The sequence below is a fragment of the Sinohyriopsis cumingii genome, chromosome 6 (assembly GCF_028554795.1).
Source record: "Sinohyriopsis cumingii isolate HCF-2022 chromosome 6, ASM2855479v2, whole genome shotgun sequence".
NCBI classification, from domain to species: Eukaryota; Metazoa; Mollusca; class Bivalvia; order Unionida; family Unionidae; genus Sinohyriopsis; species Sinohyriopsis cumingii.
The window spans coordinates 134,012,374-134,032,877 of record NC_142966.1 but is presented as its reverse complement, the minus strand read 5'-3'; the positions used below and the strand labels follow the sequence as shown (position 1 = coordinate 134,032,877).

At 34.2% G+C, this 20,504-nt stretch overlaps 2 protein-coding genes across 3 annotated transcripts in view; both read left to right on the top strand.

Annotated features, from left to right (window-relative positions):
- The window catches only part of LOC149798033 (uncharacterized), a 53,012-nt gene extending 47,039 nt beyond the window's left edge, over positions 1-5,973 (top strand). For both annotated transcript variants that reach the window (XM_089963125.1, XM_089963124.1), the window contains exons 23-25: positions 3,044-3,139; positions 3,516-3,570; positions 4,419-5,973. In XM_089963125.1, coding sequence (XP_089819251.1) covers positions 3,044-3,139; positions 3,516-3,558 — 139 coding nt within the window. In that variant the 3' untranslated portion in view covers positions 3,559-3,570; positions 4,419-5,973. The remainder of the gene's footprint in view (positions 1-3,043; positions 3,140-3,515; positions 3,571-4,418) is intronic.
- Positions 5,974-11,285: 5,312 nt separating this feature from the next.
- Positions 11,286-20,504, top strand: part of LOC149798032 (uncharacterized) — a 54,999-nt gene continuing 45,780 nt past the window's right edge. Inside the window, exons 1-3 of the mRNA XM_089963122.1 lie at positions 11,286-11,713; positions 12,082-12,159; positions 17,244-17,297. Of these exons, the coding sequence (XP_089819248.1) occupies positions 12,125-12,159; positions 17,244-17,297 (89 nt within the window). The 5' untranslated portion in view covers positions 11,286-11,713; positions 12,082-12,124. The remainder of the gene's footprint in view (positions 11,714-12,081; positions 12,160-17,243; positions 17,298-20,504) is intronic.

Here is a 20,504-nt window from a genome sequence, read left to right as displayed (position 1 = left end):
GTAGTCATGGAGGATAATTTGTCACGTAGTCATGCGGGATAATTTGTCCTGTAGTCATGGATGAGAATTTATCATGTTGTCATGGATGATAATATGTTATGTAGTCATAGGGGATAATTTGTCATGTAGTCATGGGGATAATTTGTCACATAGTCATTTGGATGATAATTTATCATGTAGTCATGGATGATAATATGTCATGTAGTCATGGGGGATAATTTGTCATGTAGTCATGCAGGATAATTTGTCCTGTAGTCATGGATGAGAATTTATCATGTTGTCATGGAGGGATACTTTATCATATCATCATTGGGGATAATTTATCATGTTGTCATGGGGGATAATTTATCATATCATCATTTGGTTAATTTATCATGCTGTCATGAGGAATTATTTATCATGTCATCATGGATGATAATTATCATGTCATGTTGATGTTTTAGCATTATGTGCCAATATCAAATATATACTGTAGTATCATTTATTTTCTTTGGGTTATATTTTTGTTGTTTTGTGAAAAAACAACATTTTCATAGTTACTTATATTCATGGTTTTGCCTGTCATAGTTGCCTATTTGTAGGTATTTAATTTCATTGTTTAATCTCTATAAAAAAATAAAAATAAAGAATACAAAAATATAAAAATTACTATACTGATGCAAACTTGACTGTTTAAAACAATATTACCACATGTATGAGCACAAATCAATGATCTATCGAGCTGAGTACTTACACTATTCTCATTCGAATGAATAACATCATTGGAAACATATGCAGTCAATAACACTTAAACAATGTTACCACCATTATGAGCACAAATAAAACCTATACAGATCAAGTGAATAATATCAATGGAAACCGACATAACCAACAGCATTAAAAAGTTACTACCTTGTAATATGAGCACAAATTCAACCATTAAAGACCAATAACTTATGCCACATTTTCATCTGAGTGCTGAGTATCAAAAGAAGTTGACACTGTCAAAGTTCAAAGATGTTAACTAAATTGAAAGACAGTGGAATCAGTCCTTTGTTTGTGCCTGCCTCATGTACAGAATAAGACAGTGGAATCAGTCCTTTGTTTGAGCCTGCCTCATGTACAGAATAAGACAGTGGAATCAGTTCATTGTTTGTGCCTGCCTCATGTACAGAATAATTTCATCCACTAGACTTAATTATAAATAAAGAACAAAGAAATAAAACTCACTTGTCCTCAATTGGTATGCTATACTGGTCAAGGAGGCCATTATGTAAGATGTTTCTGGTGACAGTTATTACTCTATTAGTGAACCATGCAGCTTCATTAATCAAGCCACTTCATACTGAATGGACAAATGCAGCCAATGTGACAAGTGGAAAATCAGACCTTGTTATAAGTGGTCTTGAGGCAGCTGTTGTTGCTTAATTCTGCAATTTGGGGATTATTTAGCTTACAAGCATGCATGTTTACCATGAGACTTGATTGACACAATGTTGATACAATGGTTTTGTTATATAATTAGTGAAGTGTGAGCTTTAGTACTCTATTATGATTGGTACATACATATAATATTTCATTAAGATATATTTCAAGTATTTTACAAGGTTATTGTTCAATTGGAATAAAAATTCAGGCATAAAAGGAAACGTTATTTCAGGAAGATTTACATTTTTCAACAACAGTTGTACAAATTTGAAGGATCAGTTTGATTAAATATTAAATTTAATTTGCATATACTAATATTTTCTAATTTTGTTTTTCATTTTCAGTATTAATAGCTTTTTCTCATTTCTGTTAACCCTTACCTCACATCAGTATATGGCAGTCAGAGGAAATTACAGCTACTGTATACCTTATCGTCATATGTGTATTCAAGCATTATAAAATGCTTTATTATTCTTTGTTCAAATGGTTAAAACAGAACATACTCCATGTACAAGCTAATAATTACGTACTAGATCACAGAATTGATGTTAATTTATCATTTACTAGTAGCTTTGTTAATATGTAGTAACAAAACACAGTAAGAAAATAGTGGTGCATCATCATTACACATGGACAATTTTTCATGGGGTCTTTAAATATGTGGTTCAGGCCAATAACAAAAACCACGAAAACAGGTCCCCTTTTTAAAATTGTGGATAATTCAGTATATATTTATTTGATAACATTTAAATGCAACATTGTATACAGATTATTGTGTTTCCAGTCTAGATAGATAGATACCAATATGTATATCTCTTTCTATTATTTATCTGTATCATTTGCTTCAATGTTCATGCCAAATTGTGGAGACACCTCTAAAAACTAATACTGTTTTATAATCTGGTGCTTAGTGCAGTAACTGTTAGTAAATCTGTATCCAATGATAATATGTCACAAGTTGGATTAGTGGATCAGTGTATTTGATTAGTTATGCCTTAGTGACGTTCAAAATTAAAACTTCTCTAGTCACCAATACATTGTATCCACAGTTCAGTGTTATGAACAGAAAATACAAGCAAATTTAGGTTGCATAATAATTCACACTTGACTACTCCATTACCTTTGAATAATTATATGGTTGATTGCTTGTGATAGCATTAAGTGTATATATATATATATATATATATATATATATATATATATATATATATATATATATATATATATATATTTACATATATATATATATAGCATACTTTCAGACTTGCATGAGGGATGTAGGTAATTTTAGAGCTATATATCTTGGTTGATGGATTGTGTAGGCCATGATATTCCTGAGTCATTAAACATTTGAAGATTAAGATAATGCAGTACTTAGCAACATAAACCTTTTGTGAATTAGTGTCCACTCAGAGTCTGTCTCAAAAATCAAAATCTAAACCTCAATAAAGATTTTTATGAATTCAGTCTCTTTACGAGCTTTCTAAAGATCACTCATGGAAATTGTATGATTGGCAGCACACACACACATACACACACACACATCCATCCATCCATCCAACCACATGGACAGTTTTATAACAAGGAGACATTATGTCAGCATATAATTAATGTGTTATATATTTGTATAATTCAGGCAATGTCATAGAGCATTTGAAGAGGGAAATAGGATTGAAAGAGAATCAAAAGCAAAGGTCAAGGAATATGAAGAGAAATTGAAAAGAAAGGATGAGTGAGTAACTTGTGTATTTGCTTTTAGGATTAAATGCTTTTTATTCATACAGGAACTTTAGCATTTCATTCAAAATTGATATTTTTGTGTTATCATCTTGAATACTGCTACAGAATACAGCATGCTTCTATTTCAATGGCAATTTGATTCCTCTTTGACTAATCACATTAAAATAATAAATTGGTAAATGGATGAAGGTAAACATACCAACAGGAGTAAAAATATTCTCCAGTAATGTCGATTAAAGTATTATTTACATCAATAGTATATCTATGTAAGGTATTGACATACTATATATTTTATAGAGTTTAAGTCCAGTCTGTTCTTGACTGAAGTAAATATAGTATGCCAGCTTAAGATCTGGTTTATTTTTTAGGACAATACTGCAGTTGAGAAAGCAAGTACACTTTGTTGGTTAACAGTGGCTTAAGGTAACTGAAAATCACAATACATTTCATGATTCAATTAAATTTTAGAAATAATTACAAGATTTCTAAGTAATCTCGGACAAAATATTTCTTATTGCTTGCTCAAAATAGTTATGGAAAGGAATAAAAAATAATCTTATGTGACCTTACATGTAAAGAAGAGTAGAATTTGATCTCTGTAAGGCATAAAACATAAATACTCATAAAAGGTGGGGTTTTAATATGTTATGGAATTTTATAGCTGATGTAAATTTAGTATCACCATGGACTAATTCTGGGCCTATATAACTACTCCGGTGGCCTAATCATTAGAGCGTCTGCCTCAGATGCAGGAGGTCGTGGGTTCGATTCCCAGCTGAGTCATACCATACCAAAAACTTACAAAAGTGGTACTAACAGCTGCCTAGCTATGCGCTCAGCATTAAGAGGTTAGCGTTAGGACTGGTCGGCCTTGTGTCAGGATAATGTGACTGGGTGGGACATCATGCTACATGCCTGTAGCATGACGCCCCAGTGCTAGACATCACTATAAACTGCCACACTGCAGACATCGTAGTGATATGACTGAAAAATTGTTAAAGCTATGTTAAAAATCCAAATCATTCACTCACTCACTTGGCCAATATATAATAGTGGTAGTAGTGATCACTTCATCATATATGCACACTTTTGCCCATCAATACACACTTAATTTAGACTTTCAATGCCATCTTATTATAACTGAAACTTTCTCCCATGCCTAAATCACATTGTTTACAATGAAGGAAAGGAATAATTGAAATCAAGTAGACATTCTTTTGCTGCTCTTTTGTTATTGTTGTTGATGATGTGTCACTTTCATATTTTTTCAGATAGGAACATCAAAAGATGAGCTTTCCTTGAGGCAGTTCTTCAGCTAACCGTTTTGGATGTAATTGTTTTGTATGGCAATTAAATTGAAAATATCTCTGGACAGTTTTTAATATCAAATGAACAAGTCATTAAAATATTTGCCAATGATATAGAAAAGTAAAAAGATTTTTGATTTGCTGGTAATGCATGTTAGCTAGATGATCAAATAATTATAACAATAGAAAACATTTGTTATACATATTTTTGTGATCTAGTCATATCTGGTTTTTCCTCCAAGTTTTCTGTGCCAACACTTTATACATGTATTCAGATTTTCTACATTTACTGTGGCAGATTTGTTGTGCCTTTCCAAGTCTGTCTACTCATGTCAGGTTTCAATAGAACTTTTAATACTACTTATTTGATATTCTAGAGTGTGTGTCCAGCTTTTGATTGCATATTTGTTATTTCAACATTAGATCTTTCTGGTTTAAACAGTGTTTTTATAATAGCAGGTTAATGTATATCAGTCATAACATTGCTGCTTTAGTCCAGCGACATGTGAAAAAGAAAACGACTTCATTTTATGTAAATAAACTGGTATGGTAAATGTGTATTTTTCCATCATTATTGCAAAAAATATCTTCTAATTCTTAAAGTTGTATTACCGTATATCATCTGGTTTTCCCTTATTTTCCAGATAAAAGATGGGAACATTTTCAAATTTTAATATTAAATTCACTATTTGTAAGCATAGCTTGTTCATCACTTAAGATTGAAAACTTTTGAAGGCAAGTGGTAATGTTGATGTTACAAAGAGACAAGGTTTTTTAGATCTTGATGAGGAACACAATGTGCAAACTGCATTTCATTTTCAATTCTGCACACCTTGGGTAATTTGTAGGTTTGACAAGTTCTTAATCAGGTTGCCAGTACTGCTTAAATGTTTTATTGATAAAGCCGTTTCTTCTTGTGAAGGGTTTTCAGTGATTTTTATTGAATGTGTATTTTCACGTTGTTGTTGTTGTAGGGTTTAACGCCATTTTTCAGCACACGATAGGCTATACATGGTGGCAAATATTAATGGTGGAGGAAGAACCTGGGAAATCCCCGGAAAGAACCACCGACCCTCAAGAAGCTACTGACAAGCTTTCTCACATACCCACATTGACCGAATCCTAGACTCGAACAAACGCAGACAGAGGTAAGATGGCAGTGATCCGTAACAGAGAGCGCTTTTGACCACTTGGCCACTCGGGGCCCCTATTTTCACATAAAGCTGCAACTAAAAGTGCATTTTTGGTTTTTCATATTACCATATCCATTTTTGTATATTAAAAAAATCAGTGATGGTCAGCAATTGAATTCACTTGTATTAGATCTGTATTTATTTATCATGTGCATGTTGTGTTTTTTCTGATCTTATACATGAGTATTAGTTTTGTATTTTGTACTCTGTTGAATATTTTCAACCTTTTCACTGTAGATTTTAAATAACATTTCACATGTCTTCTTTATATTTAGACTGTGTTAAACTTAGCCTGTGCATATCAAGTAAAGATATTTTATCATCTTTTCACATTGTTGTTTCTTCAGTGCAGTATTCATGTATAATCTTCTCTCTTTCATTAAATGTAACAGAAAGATATAAAAAAATTTGTAAGCTATGTAACACTTGCTGTAGTTTTAGTTGCAGTGCGGCTGGTGTATTAGTGGTTGTTGGAAGCTGTCTTTTTTTCTAATGAAGTGGACTACACATGCACACAAAAAATATAAATGGGTTTGAAATAACAAGTCTTCCAGAAGTTAAATTTAGTCTTTTTATTGCCATATCTTTTATATATTTGAATTGTTCATTCTAGACTACTCTCAGTTGTCACTTTTAGCTCATGTTCATCTGTAGAATGCAAAGAACCAGATCTGCCATCTCATAATGTACTAACAGATCTTGATCTATGCAGTTTCATAAGAGTATCCAGTACAACGAACAAAATAGACTCTGATCTGCCTGTGCATTGTGCAACAGCAGATCTGTCTTTGTTGTTGACAGTCAGACTCGACATGTTAGCATGTATATATGGAATTTTTGGGTGAGTAAACAGCTGTATGAATTTTTGTAAAAAGATTCTTTTCCACTAAATGAATTGAAACTCCTTCTTTTTCTTAAATGCTAGATTTTACAAAATTCAGGATATCTATATTCGATGCTATAATTTGACTGTATATGTATATATATATATATATATATATATATATATATATATATATATATATATATATATATAAATATATATATATATATATATATATATATATATATATATATATATACACACACACACACACACACACATATATATATATATAGAGAGAGAGAGAGAGAGAGAGAGAGGCAAAGAGATAGAGAGAATTACAAATATACACCAAAGAGATTGGTGCTGTTTACTGGCAGACCTTGGTTCAAATCTCTGTAGAGTACAAATTAAAAATTTCCTAACCATTATGTTAGTATTATTTGTATTACACACACACACACACATATGGTGATTTTTTTTTGGCAGGGGCACCTCAACCCCCACCTCTGCTCTCAATCTGCACTTGGGTCATGATCAGCTGCAACATTAGATGAAGTTGAATTTTACTCCAGATATTAAATGCAAAATATGATTACTTTAGTAATCAGAATAATATCAAAGTGTCATTAATTTTTTCAAGGCAATATGATTACTTCAGTAACCGGATTAATATCAAAGTGTGATTAATTGTGTCAAGGCAAAATGTTGAAATGTGATTCAAGGTAGGATAACTCATCCGCTGAACGCTAAGTTTTCGAACTCCTGTCTTATGGTGTTTGACTTGATGAAGTGCAGCAGCAAAGAAAGCCATTTCTTTCTTTCATTTCATTCTTTTTCACAGATTGCAAACACCATATCAAGATTGAGTCATTTTTCAGTGTACGACATATGTCAGCATGGCAACAACACCCGCATCAGAACAATGCAGGAATGCCGAGTTCTAATATCAAAGTAGCTAAAGACTATTTAAAGATTCTAACCAGTGTTGTCATCTTTTATGCTGATCAATCTTCAACAGTATCTTCAAGTAAGATTCAACAACAGTACTATCCAGTCTCTTGTATGAACAAAGATGAACTTTAATGATATTTGCATCAACTTCATGCCCCTAATGAAGACTGCATATAGTTAAAGATTATGCCACTGTCCAATGGATTTTTAAGGCATATACTCAGTATTTTTAATATTTATGTTGTGTCTGTGTGACTGTGATTGTGTGTGTGACTGTGTATACCTATGTGTATCTATGATGTGATATTTGACAATAACTGTTTGGTGACCGACCATTTAAGTTTCTCTCTATGTGGAGGGTGGTGGGAAGGTTGAGGGACGGGCTATACTTGTATTGGTGGGAAAAAGGTCCCAAACTATGAAAACAAATTCTTTCTCTGTCTGGTAGAAAAAAGAAGTAATTACACCCCAACCTTCACTCCCACCCCTTGAGACTTCAAAACATGCTTTTCCAGTCTCAGATCTCAAGACTGCCTTGGAGATAGCTGGTATGAGAATGTATATGACAAAGATAATTAACACAAATACAACACGACATTGTGCTAACTGAAGTAATTGCGATGGCTCTATTTTAGTGACATGCTAGTACGAGGACTCGAACACGATTAGTAATAATTGTTTGAAACACGGCTGCTCGGATCATTCTTAAGAGTACGAAGATCTGAGCACACTTTTCCCTTGCTCTTTAACCTTCACTGGCTGCCCGTTCTGTCCAGAATCAAACACAAAAATATGTTCACTATGCTACATTTCGTTGGCACGGTTCCAGTCCAATATACCTATATGATCTCACCCATATGTACACCCCATCTAGAAATTTAAGCTCCTCTACCGACACTCGCATTCTCATTGTTCCAGGGCTGCAGTTACAATATGCAAAGCTTAGGGACTCGTGAATATTGGGATCCCATAAGCCATCTAAACAAGTTATTTGTTTTACACTATAGAAAGAAACTAGGAACAGGCTATATACCACCCATTAAATACCATAATTTTGGACCCGCAAATATGCTACAAGCATTGCTGAGGCCCATCTGTAAGCTTTGCATAGAGGCCCAAATATCGTAGCCATTTGCAGCGACCAATCGGAAGCTTAGCGTGGGGGCCCAAGTATCCTAGCTATGCCACTGCATTGTTTCTTCTGTTAAAACGAAGTCATTCGGACAATGTTCTTTTGCGCACCAGGGCCCAGGTACATGGGACGAATTGCTCATTGATCTTGGACAAAAGGACAATGTGATCTTATTAAAGAGTGCTCAGAAAACTCACCTATTTCGACCTACAAGAACAACCTTAAGACTTAAAAATGTTTACTTCTTTAATTATTGTCAGTGTGTACTTTTATATTTTCACGGTGTTAGTTTCTGTAATATTGACCTTGTGTTTGTTTTTATTTGTTATCTAATATTGTAATGCGCTGTGAGCTTCTAAAGATCAGCGAATACACATTATCTTGTCTATAAACACACACATTTTTTTCTTTCTGCGTGTAGCGGCTGCCAAACAAGAGGTCGCAGGTTCGAAACTCGCAGCGGCGTCCCAATTTTTAAATACTTTATGTATAGCTTATGTTCTTTCTTTCTTTTTAACTCGTTCATGCCAATTTCTTTCTTTATTTTTATTATTTTTACTTTTTTATTTTATTTTTTAATTTTGAAACTTTATTTTATTACTCCCGTCCTAGGATTAATAATAGCCTATTATTATTATTATTATTATTATTATTACTATTATTATTAACGTCTTCCTCTGTAAATGACTTATTTTTTCATTATCCTCAGTTAAACGTCTGATATAATTAAAACACAGTATTGTTAAATTATTAAAGCTTTCCAATACTGTGCAAATCAATGATGCTGATAATAAAGATGATGAAAATGGAAATTTTATTGTTTTTTGTGTGCATGTTATCAAGATATACTTGATCGCAAAAAAATGGTGAATTGGAAGAGCAATCATAGGGACTAAATGAAATTGTAATAAAAAGTGGCTATCGCATTACATAACAAATTTTACTGGCAAACTTCAATTTATTTTATCAATATTGAACGTATACCACTCTGCATATTGAAAAATCATCGATGTAATGATCACATTATTTCATGGCATTATGATGCTACGTAGTATAAGTAAAGGATATTTAATTTTAAGTGTTTGTCAGATCACTGTCTTTCAACTTTCCAGAACTTTGTATGTAGAGTAGCAAATTATTCGTGTGCTAACACTTCAGAAATTAAATGGATGATATACTTTCGCACTGTAGTATTCTGTTGAAAGTCAAACAAAAGATTCAAAAGTTAATTTAATGCATTTCACCGACCCGCCGTAGATTAGTGGTTTGTGTGTTAGACTCGCGATTATTAGGATCTCAATTACAATCCTGCCTACTCTTATTCCGGTCTGTTCAATTTTCTCGGTATTAAATAGTCTTGCCTTTCTTGACATACTGTTAAAAAAAATCAATCCGACTTATATTTTAAGCGAATGTTTTAATTTATTGCATAGTTTAATTTTATTAATGTCGTAACATGACATCCTAATCTAATGATACCCCACCCCTGCGAATAAACAGAATGCAGGAGTTCCGTGACATACCTGATGTGGATGGTTTGCAGCGGGGAGACCTCAGCCTCACCAAACTCTACCCACACCCCAACAAAATATGAGGTCGAAACAACTAAAACGTTCCAATAGTAAAGCTTACTTAAAACTTAGATGATTAAAATTGTGCTCTGGAAACTTCAAATGCAGGAGCTTCCGACGGCTGAGCCCCCACCCCCTTCCGGGCTTCATCCTGCAGTCCGCTCTTTGCCTACATTTTTACACCCTTCTCTAGCACCCAAATTATATTTCTGGATCCTCTCCCGGATACAGTGTGCTTCAAAGAAGTTTCATTTATTTATACTAAGTGAACACCACTTAATTTCGAGGATCCCGAGTTATCTAAAGCGCTCGCCTTTACCGATCCATGCAATCTCATCTGTGTCCGCGTGGGTTCGAACCTCGGGTTCACCTAGTATGTGTATGTAAAAAAGCTTGCCAGTAGCTTCCCGTAGATTGGTGGTTCTTACCGGGGTTTTTCAGGTCTTTATCTCCACCACTTACACTGGTTACCACGTACCATACGCTAAAAAATCGTGATAAACCCAAAACAACAAAAACCAAGTTACATCACATATTTACTGTTGGCCGTAAACAAAATCCCACATTTTAACGACTTATTTTTCAGCTGAGCGTCTCAACAATCAATTCAGAAGATACAGGTAGAGTTCGTGACGAATAAAACAAAAACATTTTTGAAAACTCGTTGAAGGTGGGGCTTAACATCAGCTTTACATCAGCGAATTACCTTTATGTGAAAACAAACTGTTTAAATTAGTTTCTATTGAGTTTATGTAAATCGTTATAGTAAATCGTTATATTAAGTTAAAGATTCGATTATATACATATTTGAAGACGGTCTAGAATTGTGCAGAAACGTCTGAGCTAATCCTTGTGCGTTCAGTTGGCTGTTAAAGAATCTATTTTTATTATATTAACAATATGATATCAAGTACTTTCAGGAAATAATTAAAAAAAAAAAACCCACAAAAAACTGCTCCTAAAACAAAACAAACCTATTCCAGTACAAACGTCCAGTAAAGAAGTTTAATAACTAACCTATTTATTTAAATATTTAAAGAAAAAAAAAAAAGCAACTGACAGTAAAGTGATAAATGACTTACGATCTAAGATTTCAGACGGAAACTTACGGGGGAGAGGATATTCACATTATACGTGGTTTAAAACTCCAGGAGGGTTGATTCTTGTCTGCAAGGCTATGGAAATTTAATTTATTTACCAAACCAAGCCATCTCGATTCCTCCAAATTGTCCGCGGTAACGGAGGCTGAATCTATTCTGTCAAGTATACACATATGCTTGGAAGTTTTAGACTTTAAACAGTGCCGGATTAAACCCTGTGGAGGCCCTTAGGCAATCGAAATCTTGCCCCCACCCACCCCCCGCGCAAATTATCTCCTAATACGTTTTATCAAATATTATTTTGATCCGTTGTCGCGGGACCCCTAGACCGGTGCCTACTCTGCCTGTTTGGTAACCCGGCAATGATTTTAAAGCAAAGTCGTGGAAAATATTTCCGTCCACAGTGACAAGAGGAAAAAAATTATACTTCCTGGATTCGTCACGTGATCATCTTATTGTGGACAAGAAACATCTTACTAGTCGGAGGTAAGTTTAAGCTATTTGATATTTATCGTGATTAGAATGTGTGATTATTTACATTCTATCTAGGTATTTTTCTCAGTTTAATACACAAGACAAATCATTGCTCAGTTGGCTGCACACAAGACCTTGAAAATCTCACGCCTTCGATGTAAATACAAGGTGTTGACTTGAGTTGTGACATAGTTAAATTTACCCGTAGCAACACTGCAATAAAGGTCCGACGGACAGTTTACGAAGCAGTATCAAATGTGTTTAAAAAATCTGAATTTCTTTTTCGCACAGTAACTGTATCACGTTGCTAAAGTAGATAAATAAATAAATACTAGTTATTATTATTATTATTATTATACATCTTTGTTTACCCACGTCAGGTCAATACAGCCCATAAGAGGAGTCTTCTGTATCTTCGATAATATGAATTCCCAGGCTCAGAAAACGGAGGAGCATGGGTAAGCTATATAATATAATGTGCTTGGAAATTTGCTTTATTGATGTGCTACATTTCTATTTAGCGATGTGAATCCTGTAATAATTTACGTTTATCAGGGTTTGAAATTTGGGAGTTCTAGTAAAATATAGCATATTGGAGATCATGGTCTTCATATGATATGCTAAAAAGGTACTCCTGTTTTTTTTTCTTTTAAGTTAATCTTATTGATATTCTGACAAAATCTATTCGTACTTACCCAACCATAAAAAGCAATTTGTTCCAATTCGATATATGAATGTATGTGTTAACAGTTTGCGGTAGAAAAGACCGCTAAGTCGATAATTTTCTCGGTTTTCGCACAGATTGTCACCGAATACACCAAAGCGCAATATAGACGACACGAGGCGTATTAAGCTTTTAGCAACCTTTTTTCACGGGCAAAGTGCAGTGGCGTCACTAGGGTTGGTGTCACCCAGTGCGGTAACTCATGGTGTCACACCCATGGACCTCCCTCTGTAACAGACCATATAGAATTCTCAGTAAATTTTATAGAGTCATTTTGGTATCATCCCCTCTGATGGTGGTACCCGGTGCGGTCCGCAACCCCCGCATCCCCCTAGTGACGCCACTGGCAAAGTGTCCATCATTGTGTTAATATATCGGCAATCTCTTCTTTTTTTTTGGGGGGGGGGATTTAAGATTTTGGCGTTAAATTCTGCTGAGATTGATGCATATAGTGCTCACAGTTCTAACAGAAATGTAAAAATATTGATTTTACTGGAACTGTTCATTATAAAACTCTTAAAAAATGTCTATTATCTCCCACAAAAATAAACATATTTGAACTTGACTATTCCAAACATTCTATCCGTAATGCAAGTATTTTTACCTCGATATGAGTTAAATACCTACTGTAAAATACAAAACCCATATTTGGAATATATTTGCAGTATATATTTAGGACTCTTCAGTTGTTCACGAGGTGTTAAATTTCACCTTTTCAAGTACAAGCTGTGCGAAGAAATGTTTAATAAGATTGTTTTTAAGCGAACAGTTTCAGAAAAATCGTTCTTGTTGGGTGGACGATAGAGAAGCAAGATACACGGAAAAGCTACACAGTTGATATCTTCCCACTTTATAGATGATGCTCTTTGTATATAATATAATGTCACAAATATTAAACATCTCTCTGTCTCTCTCTCTCTCTCTCTCTCAATTACTTTTTAAAAAAAAGGAATAACTCTCTCAATTACTCAACATATACTACACGGGAATCTCTTTCACTTATATTATACATATCTTTAGCCATAAATTCAGTACAACCCTCCGACTCGCAATGCACCCATCTTTATCTGTCTGACTTAGCGCTTTCTATGTATCTTTGAGTCAACGTAACCTTAATGTTTACATCTCCATATCTCTTCTTTATAAACAGTCAGCAACATACAGTGAACATATTGCCACTCGATATGTGCAGATAGTGTATTGGACAAAGCAATTTACTCTACTTGACTTAGTAATAAATAACGATGCTTCAAAACACTTAAGCCGTGCTAGCTTTATGTTCGAACTTGATCAAAGAAGAGAAAACGCCTTATATCCACAGAGGAAAAGAACATTCACCATAATCAATCTTGTAGATATGGGCATCGCTGTAATCTTTGTGAAAATAGCGAAGCTTACATAAATGAAGTAAATAGAGAACTGAGCGACGTCATATTCTTGTGAATTCTAGACCAAGATCATACATTGGACTATGCAAAAACTATCACACATTTTATTAATATAGCTTACCAAACCGGATAGATAGACCAACGACCAAAGACTACTTAAGCCCAGAAGAACATATTGTTAAAAGTTTTTAACATCCATTTCAAATCCACAAACATGGAAACCCGACTGGACATATAATTTTCGGTAATGGGCATACCACAGAAAGGATATCATACTATTTGGATCATTTCACGAGACCACATGTCCACAGATTACCATCCAATCTTCAAGACAAGACAGATTATCTAACAAAAGACAAAGTAAGTGAACCATTAGCGTCAGGTACAGTGCTTATTTCCTTAGATCTTACATCCCTGTAGACTTATATACTGCACAGTGAAGGGATACAGGCGTGAAACCTGAAAAGCCACACACGATCTACCCATCCATTTCCAACTAAAACTGATGGAGCTAGTCTTAGAACTCAATAAAGTTGTATTCATTGAAGAAAAAACTACCCACGAATCTTTGGAACCGCATAGGGTATAAAAAGTAGTCCCATCGTATGGTAATATTATTTGTCTGGGAAGACTGGAATGCAAATATTTAGTATTATCTGAATGTGCACCATAATAGGCTGTATGCTTCTTTGATTATATAGAAAGGAAGTGGCAAATTGTAAGAGAAAATTTAGATAATTTCATACAAAATAACAAGTCCTTCAGTTACATCATTCAGGACAGAAGTCTCCAACTCAAAGCAATTTTTTTTTTCTTCTTCTGGATCCGACAATCAGACTGGTAGAAAACATACTCGAGGCATACGTCCATTCAAAACCAGCTGATAAACATCAGTGTCTTCTCTCATCCAACGCATTGCACTTGGAATGTCCCGTATAGTTAAGCACTGGGGATACACATACTTTGATCCCACGACGAATCTTTTCATAAAAGGAGTTATTTGAAGACTTGATGAACCGAGGCTACAACAAAGAACTGAAAGTGGAGGCAACACAAAGGGCTACGCAAACAAGCAGCAAAGAGCTATTAACGTATAGAAATAAGAAAAAGGATGATCCGATACCATGGATCCTGACCTACCATTCAGACAACTACTAAATAGGTCAAATTACTCCAGACCGATAGATTACAAAGAGAGGCATCCTAGTCAGAACGAACCTAACTACAATCACATGCCAAGATTGTCACATCTGGTCCACGAGGTTATGCAATGTGCAAAACTTGTAAACAAGAATAGAGACCAACACATTTCTAGCACAGTGACGAGCGAATTATACATCTATGTTCTAAACAAAACATGCTAAGCAGACAACGTATACGATCTGCGACCATAAGTATTACATATAAACGTAAAAAAACTACACAAAAGGATCATTGTCGCCAGATCAGACTAGACGAAGATGAAGTTGGACAGACGTCCAGAAACATAATATTCCTCTTCCCCGGGCCATGCATTGAGTGACATTATGCTAGCTGCAATTGCTCACAACAGTAACTGGAGTTTCGAAGCCATCAAAGAAAAGGAATCTTACATCATACTTCGCGTAGGAGTACTGGAATGAAGAAGCTTAAATGAAGAGAGATTTCAAACATGCACTATCATTCAAATAAAATATACAAACAAATCATGATATCTTTAGATCCATACTTTTTCAATCAAATAATTTGTTCATTTAGTTCATTATTCATTCGCTGGCCTATACTTACTACTTTAATAGTTCTTGTTGATATAAGTGTTATTGTCGTGGTTATTGTTAAGAAGAGACAATTAATTTTCCGGTATATAAACCACAACTACTTCACCTTATGTTAAGAATATATGGCACTTTTGCTCCTTCTTTTGTCGATTCAAACCGACTAGATTGCCATTTTATCATTGGAGTTCAAACCGATAAGGCGCGATGTCCGCAAGTTTGAAATAAATACTTCCGTATCAAAATCATGTGAAGTTTTTTTACATTCAAAATTTTTTTTGGTGTTTATTGTTTGTCTTGTTTGTTTGTTTTTGTAATATTGTATTAGCAAAGCGCTTAGGCTTGTTAATAATTAGTTTTGCACTACTTGTTTCATTTTTCGTAATCAATCCCTGACACTCAATCACTGCAGGCTCGTCTCCATCCCACCGATAAACATTGCCACATTTTAGACTGGATTCTTAATAGAGCTGAATATAATAGTCTACAGTCTTTACTGGTGTCCCACAAACTTGCATCAAATCACTTCTTCGTTATATGATATCTTGACGTATCAGTCTCTGGTATAGCAGTTTTAGGGACTAGCTTCGAAATGCTAAAAAAAAAAGCCCACATAAAATCCCGCTGTAAGGCTGAAAGTATTTGGCTTTCATTACTATTCATAAACAACTATGTGAAGCCGCTAAGAAGAATGTCAGATAGTTAACGCAAAGAAACCAACCGTTTGCAGTTTTCTTCTTTGATAATGTGCAAACCATTACAAATCAAATTGGAAGTCATCGTCACCACACAGTTGTGATACATACTTTGAAAGACAACCTTTAACAGTATTTGAGGCGGTATTTTCGGATATATTACCCACAATCATGACAATGAGTACTTCATCCGATTCCGACATCACTGCTGTTTGATTGTCTTGATTCAATACCGCATTCACAAACCGATACTATTAACAGTTCTCTCTCATCAAGAGAATTCATACAGTTTTTAAACCCTGGCATTTTAAAACCAATGCTTGACCCTAACGATTTATAAAACAATATAATGACCTGTTTCTAACCTCCCGTTCGTGTCAAAAATCTTAGAACAAGTTGTTCTATCCCAACTTGAATCGCAGGTGAATTTAACTATTCTTTATATAACTTCACAGTCTGCAGTACCGAAACTGCCCATTGAAAGTAGATAACGACATTCTCTTTGCTTTGGATAGTTGAAAGTTTACAGTCCTCACTCTCCTTGACTTATCTGCAGCATTTGAACAAAATACCATGATTGCCATTTTTATTATTTTAGTGGTTCACTAATTTAGAATGGTGAGCTAAACTACATTTAAAATTATGTTATCTGCGGCATCAAGGTATTTGCTTGAGAAGTAAAAGAGTAGATTAGTTTTCTTTAATACTGACTTTTTCGGCACATCAGATGGAAAGCATATTTTCTGTTCAAATCACACTTACACACACACACACACACACACTCTCTCTCTCTCTCTCTCTCTCTCTCACACACACACACACACACGACAGAAGATGATCAAGTAGACTTATCGTAAAAGTGGATCCGACATTTATAGTTTTGCGTTCTTACATAAAAATAACTTTAAGCCATTCATTCGCAACATTTACTCGTTTATTTGTGTAAAAGATGCAACGTTGTGTTTACTTTTATTTGCTCAGAATCGAAGATCAATTGAGAGCAAGAATAGAAGGCTTGGAAAAAGAACTGGAAAGGTAAAATAATTTCATAAAAAATATGATTCTTTGGCGGAGTACAGAAGAGTAGTATGATATGTACATTGAATTTGTATTATTTGCTGGATTTCGTAATTATTATATGTTATTGTATAATTGTAATTTGTAATTGACCTTAGTCTAAAATATAGTTCTTGGTGTATCTGACTAGGTACAAACAAGAAAATACATAGTTAAAATTTTCTTTGTGATCGTGGAGTAAATTATTATTGGTAAACGTAAAGTCTTGATTCTGACCATTTAAACTTATAGAACAGAAAATGTCACTAAGCTGAAAGAGTATTTCCAGAAAACAGTGACTGTCACATAGGGTTAGTAGAGGGTTATATAATCTTGTTTACTTGAAAAAAATTATTCATTCTTCCTTAACATTTTGCAGCAGAATCATTCTTCATGTTGTGTTCAGTTTTTTGATTTGGATGAAATTATTTTTTTAAATTATTAATCACTGGAATTACAAAGTGCTCAATAATATTTTTGGACAAAATCATGAATTTAGAATTATACTGAATTGAAACATGGACATCGTGGATAATATTATTGTGACATATCAAAGGACTCTTGACATATCTCAACACTCCAGACCAGTGGTACGTTAGTACACTGGAGACTAAAGGCAGATCAACACACTCAATATTGGAACGTGTTTGGAACACCACTGGAACTTAATTGGAACGCAAGTATTTTTAACTTGTGATATAATGTTCAGGACTATTTGGGATTTAATTCATAAAACTATAATTTCTTTTAAAATTTAAAATTTTCTATTGTAGGGATATATATTATTTGTTGAATTTTAAAAACTTGTTGGTTTTCGCTCTTTTTTATACTCAATTTAAGACCATAGAGTCGTACCAAGTATTTCATTTTTCATCTTTAATTTTTATTGTATTAGAGACTGATTATCAAAAACATTTGCTTGCAATCTGTCAACGTCATGTTCGGGCTTATTGTAATTTTCTCAATTGTCTTTAACACTTTACTTGTAATTTCATGTTCAGTTTATGTCCCCTAGCGATCATATATCTGGTGAACTATTACTTTTTCCGTTAGGTACTGGTAACAGTTATCAAAGATATTAAATAATATAGGATGTCGTTTAAGTTGGTTACATGAAGTTTTTTAATGTGGTATACATTAATATTTAACAACTTGGAAATCAAAAAAGTATGATGTCTACGAGGACTGCATAAATATTGAAGTTTATCCCCATATCTGCAGCAAATGCAATTCAACTGTATTTGTTGAAGCAAGAAGACCGTAAATCGAAAGACATACTAATTATTATAGCCATTGTAGCTGTTGTCCAAGTTATTACAAAGGCCCTGTTTATTTTCTCAGTATTATAAGATTTTCACACTTTTCTCTGTGTATTTTTAACGAACACGTTTACTCGGCACTATTTAGCAGAGAGATGGAAAATGGGGTTGAAAAGGAATAAGATAGCAGAGTTTAGGTTTGCGTCTATAAAACCGCGTTTCTCGAATATCTTACAGTACACGAATCACAGAAAAATTATACAGGAAAACAGAGACTCATCTGACCTACAATTAGTGCCTGACATGTCTTAGTCGTCAGTTAAACTTTATTAGTCTTAGTTGTCAGTTAAACTATTATTAGCCTGTCTTGTACTAAAAGAGTGTAGTAAACCCTTCAAAAATTCAAGTAAAACTAGTCAGATGCATGAATAAATATTTAATTATCTGGCCAAATTGTGTATCCGGTTCATTGAGGATAATCTGTTTCTTCTGATCACACACAAACACACCATTATTTATTTGAGACGAATGACTTGTTATGTACCTAAATCAAGTATTGGAAAAAAATATTTTCCACTCGCGAAATACGATGGGATATTGTTGACATTGCTGTTGCTGTTGATGGTGAAGTCAACGAATAGTGAAGAAATGATGATTTTGGCGACATAATCTTTATGAAATTGAATCATGTGCACATAGATATCAACTGCATCTGTATTTGTCTTAAAATGTTGAGCACAGCTATACATATTAGTTCTAACTCATAACGTGATATATATATATATATATATATATATATATATATATATATATATATATATATAGATAGATAGATAATACGTTTAAACCGAACATTTTCTGTGTAGGCATATATGTTTTCTCACATTTTTACAACAGTTATCAACTTCCAGGACTAAAAGTGGTTGTTTCCACCATGAAAGAAGATGGAACGAACGTAGAGAAATAAACAAAATGACGATCTCTTTATCAGTTGCAAGTGTTTTTCTGCTAATGCGTATGTTTTACCTATGAAAAGAAACGCTCCGAAGGATTATTGGTTAGAGCTCTGCCTCGGACGTGGGAGGTCGCGGCTTCGAACCCTGGCCGAGTCAAACCAAAAACATATAAACAGTGCTAACAGCTGCCTCACTAGGCGCTCAGCATTAAGAGGTTAGTCTTAGGACTCGTCGGCCTGGTGTCAGGATAATGTGACTGGGTGGGACATGATGCTACATGTGGCAGGGCGACCCAGTGCTAGACATCACTGTAAACTGCCACACTGCAGGCATCGTATCAATATGACTGAAATTGTTTTAAAGCTACGTTAAAAATCCAAATCACACACACACACACACACACACTAAAACAATGTAAAACTAACAGAATCAATTCTTCTAGGTCATTTCTTTCAAACATTAATCAGAAAGACAACACTACACGACATGCTTGTAAAACATAGGTAGAGCGTTCACATTTGTCTTCACGTTGCTCCATGTTGGTGTACTACAATTTTGTGTTGCGGAGATACTACTACTACTACTACTACTAATATACTAATACTACTAATAATAATTGTGCACTTAGTACAGCGTCTACTTTTTAGATGCTTTAAGCGCTTTAGAAAAGTATATAACACATACAAAACATACAACGACGAGATTACAAAAACAAACACAATGAAATTACAAAACAAAAACATGTTGACAATTATTGAGGGAGTAAACATGAAGTATGTACGTCTGTACTTGAAGTTGAAATAGGTGAGTTTTAAGAGTACTCTTGAATGAGAACACAGTGTCCTTGTGTCTAAGATATGTGGGCAATTCGTTTCACCTAGCTGGGTCCTGTTAAGCAAATGAACTTTGTCCGTATGACTTCATCTTAATAGTGGGAACAATGAGAATTGGAATGTCGGAAGAGGAGCATA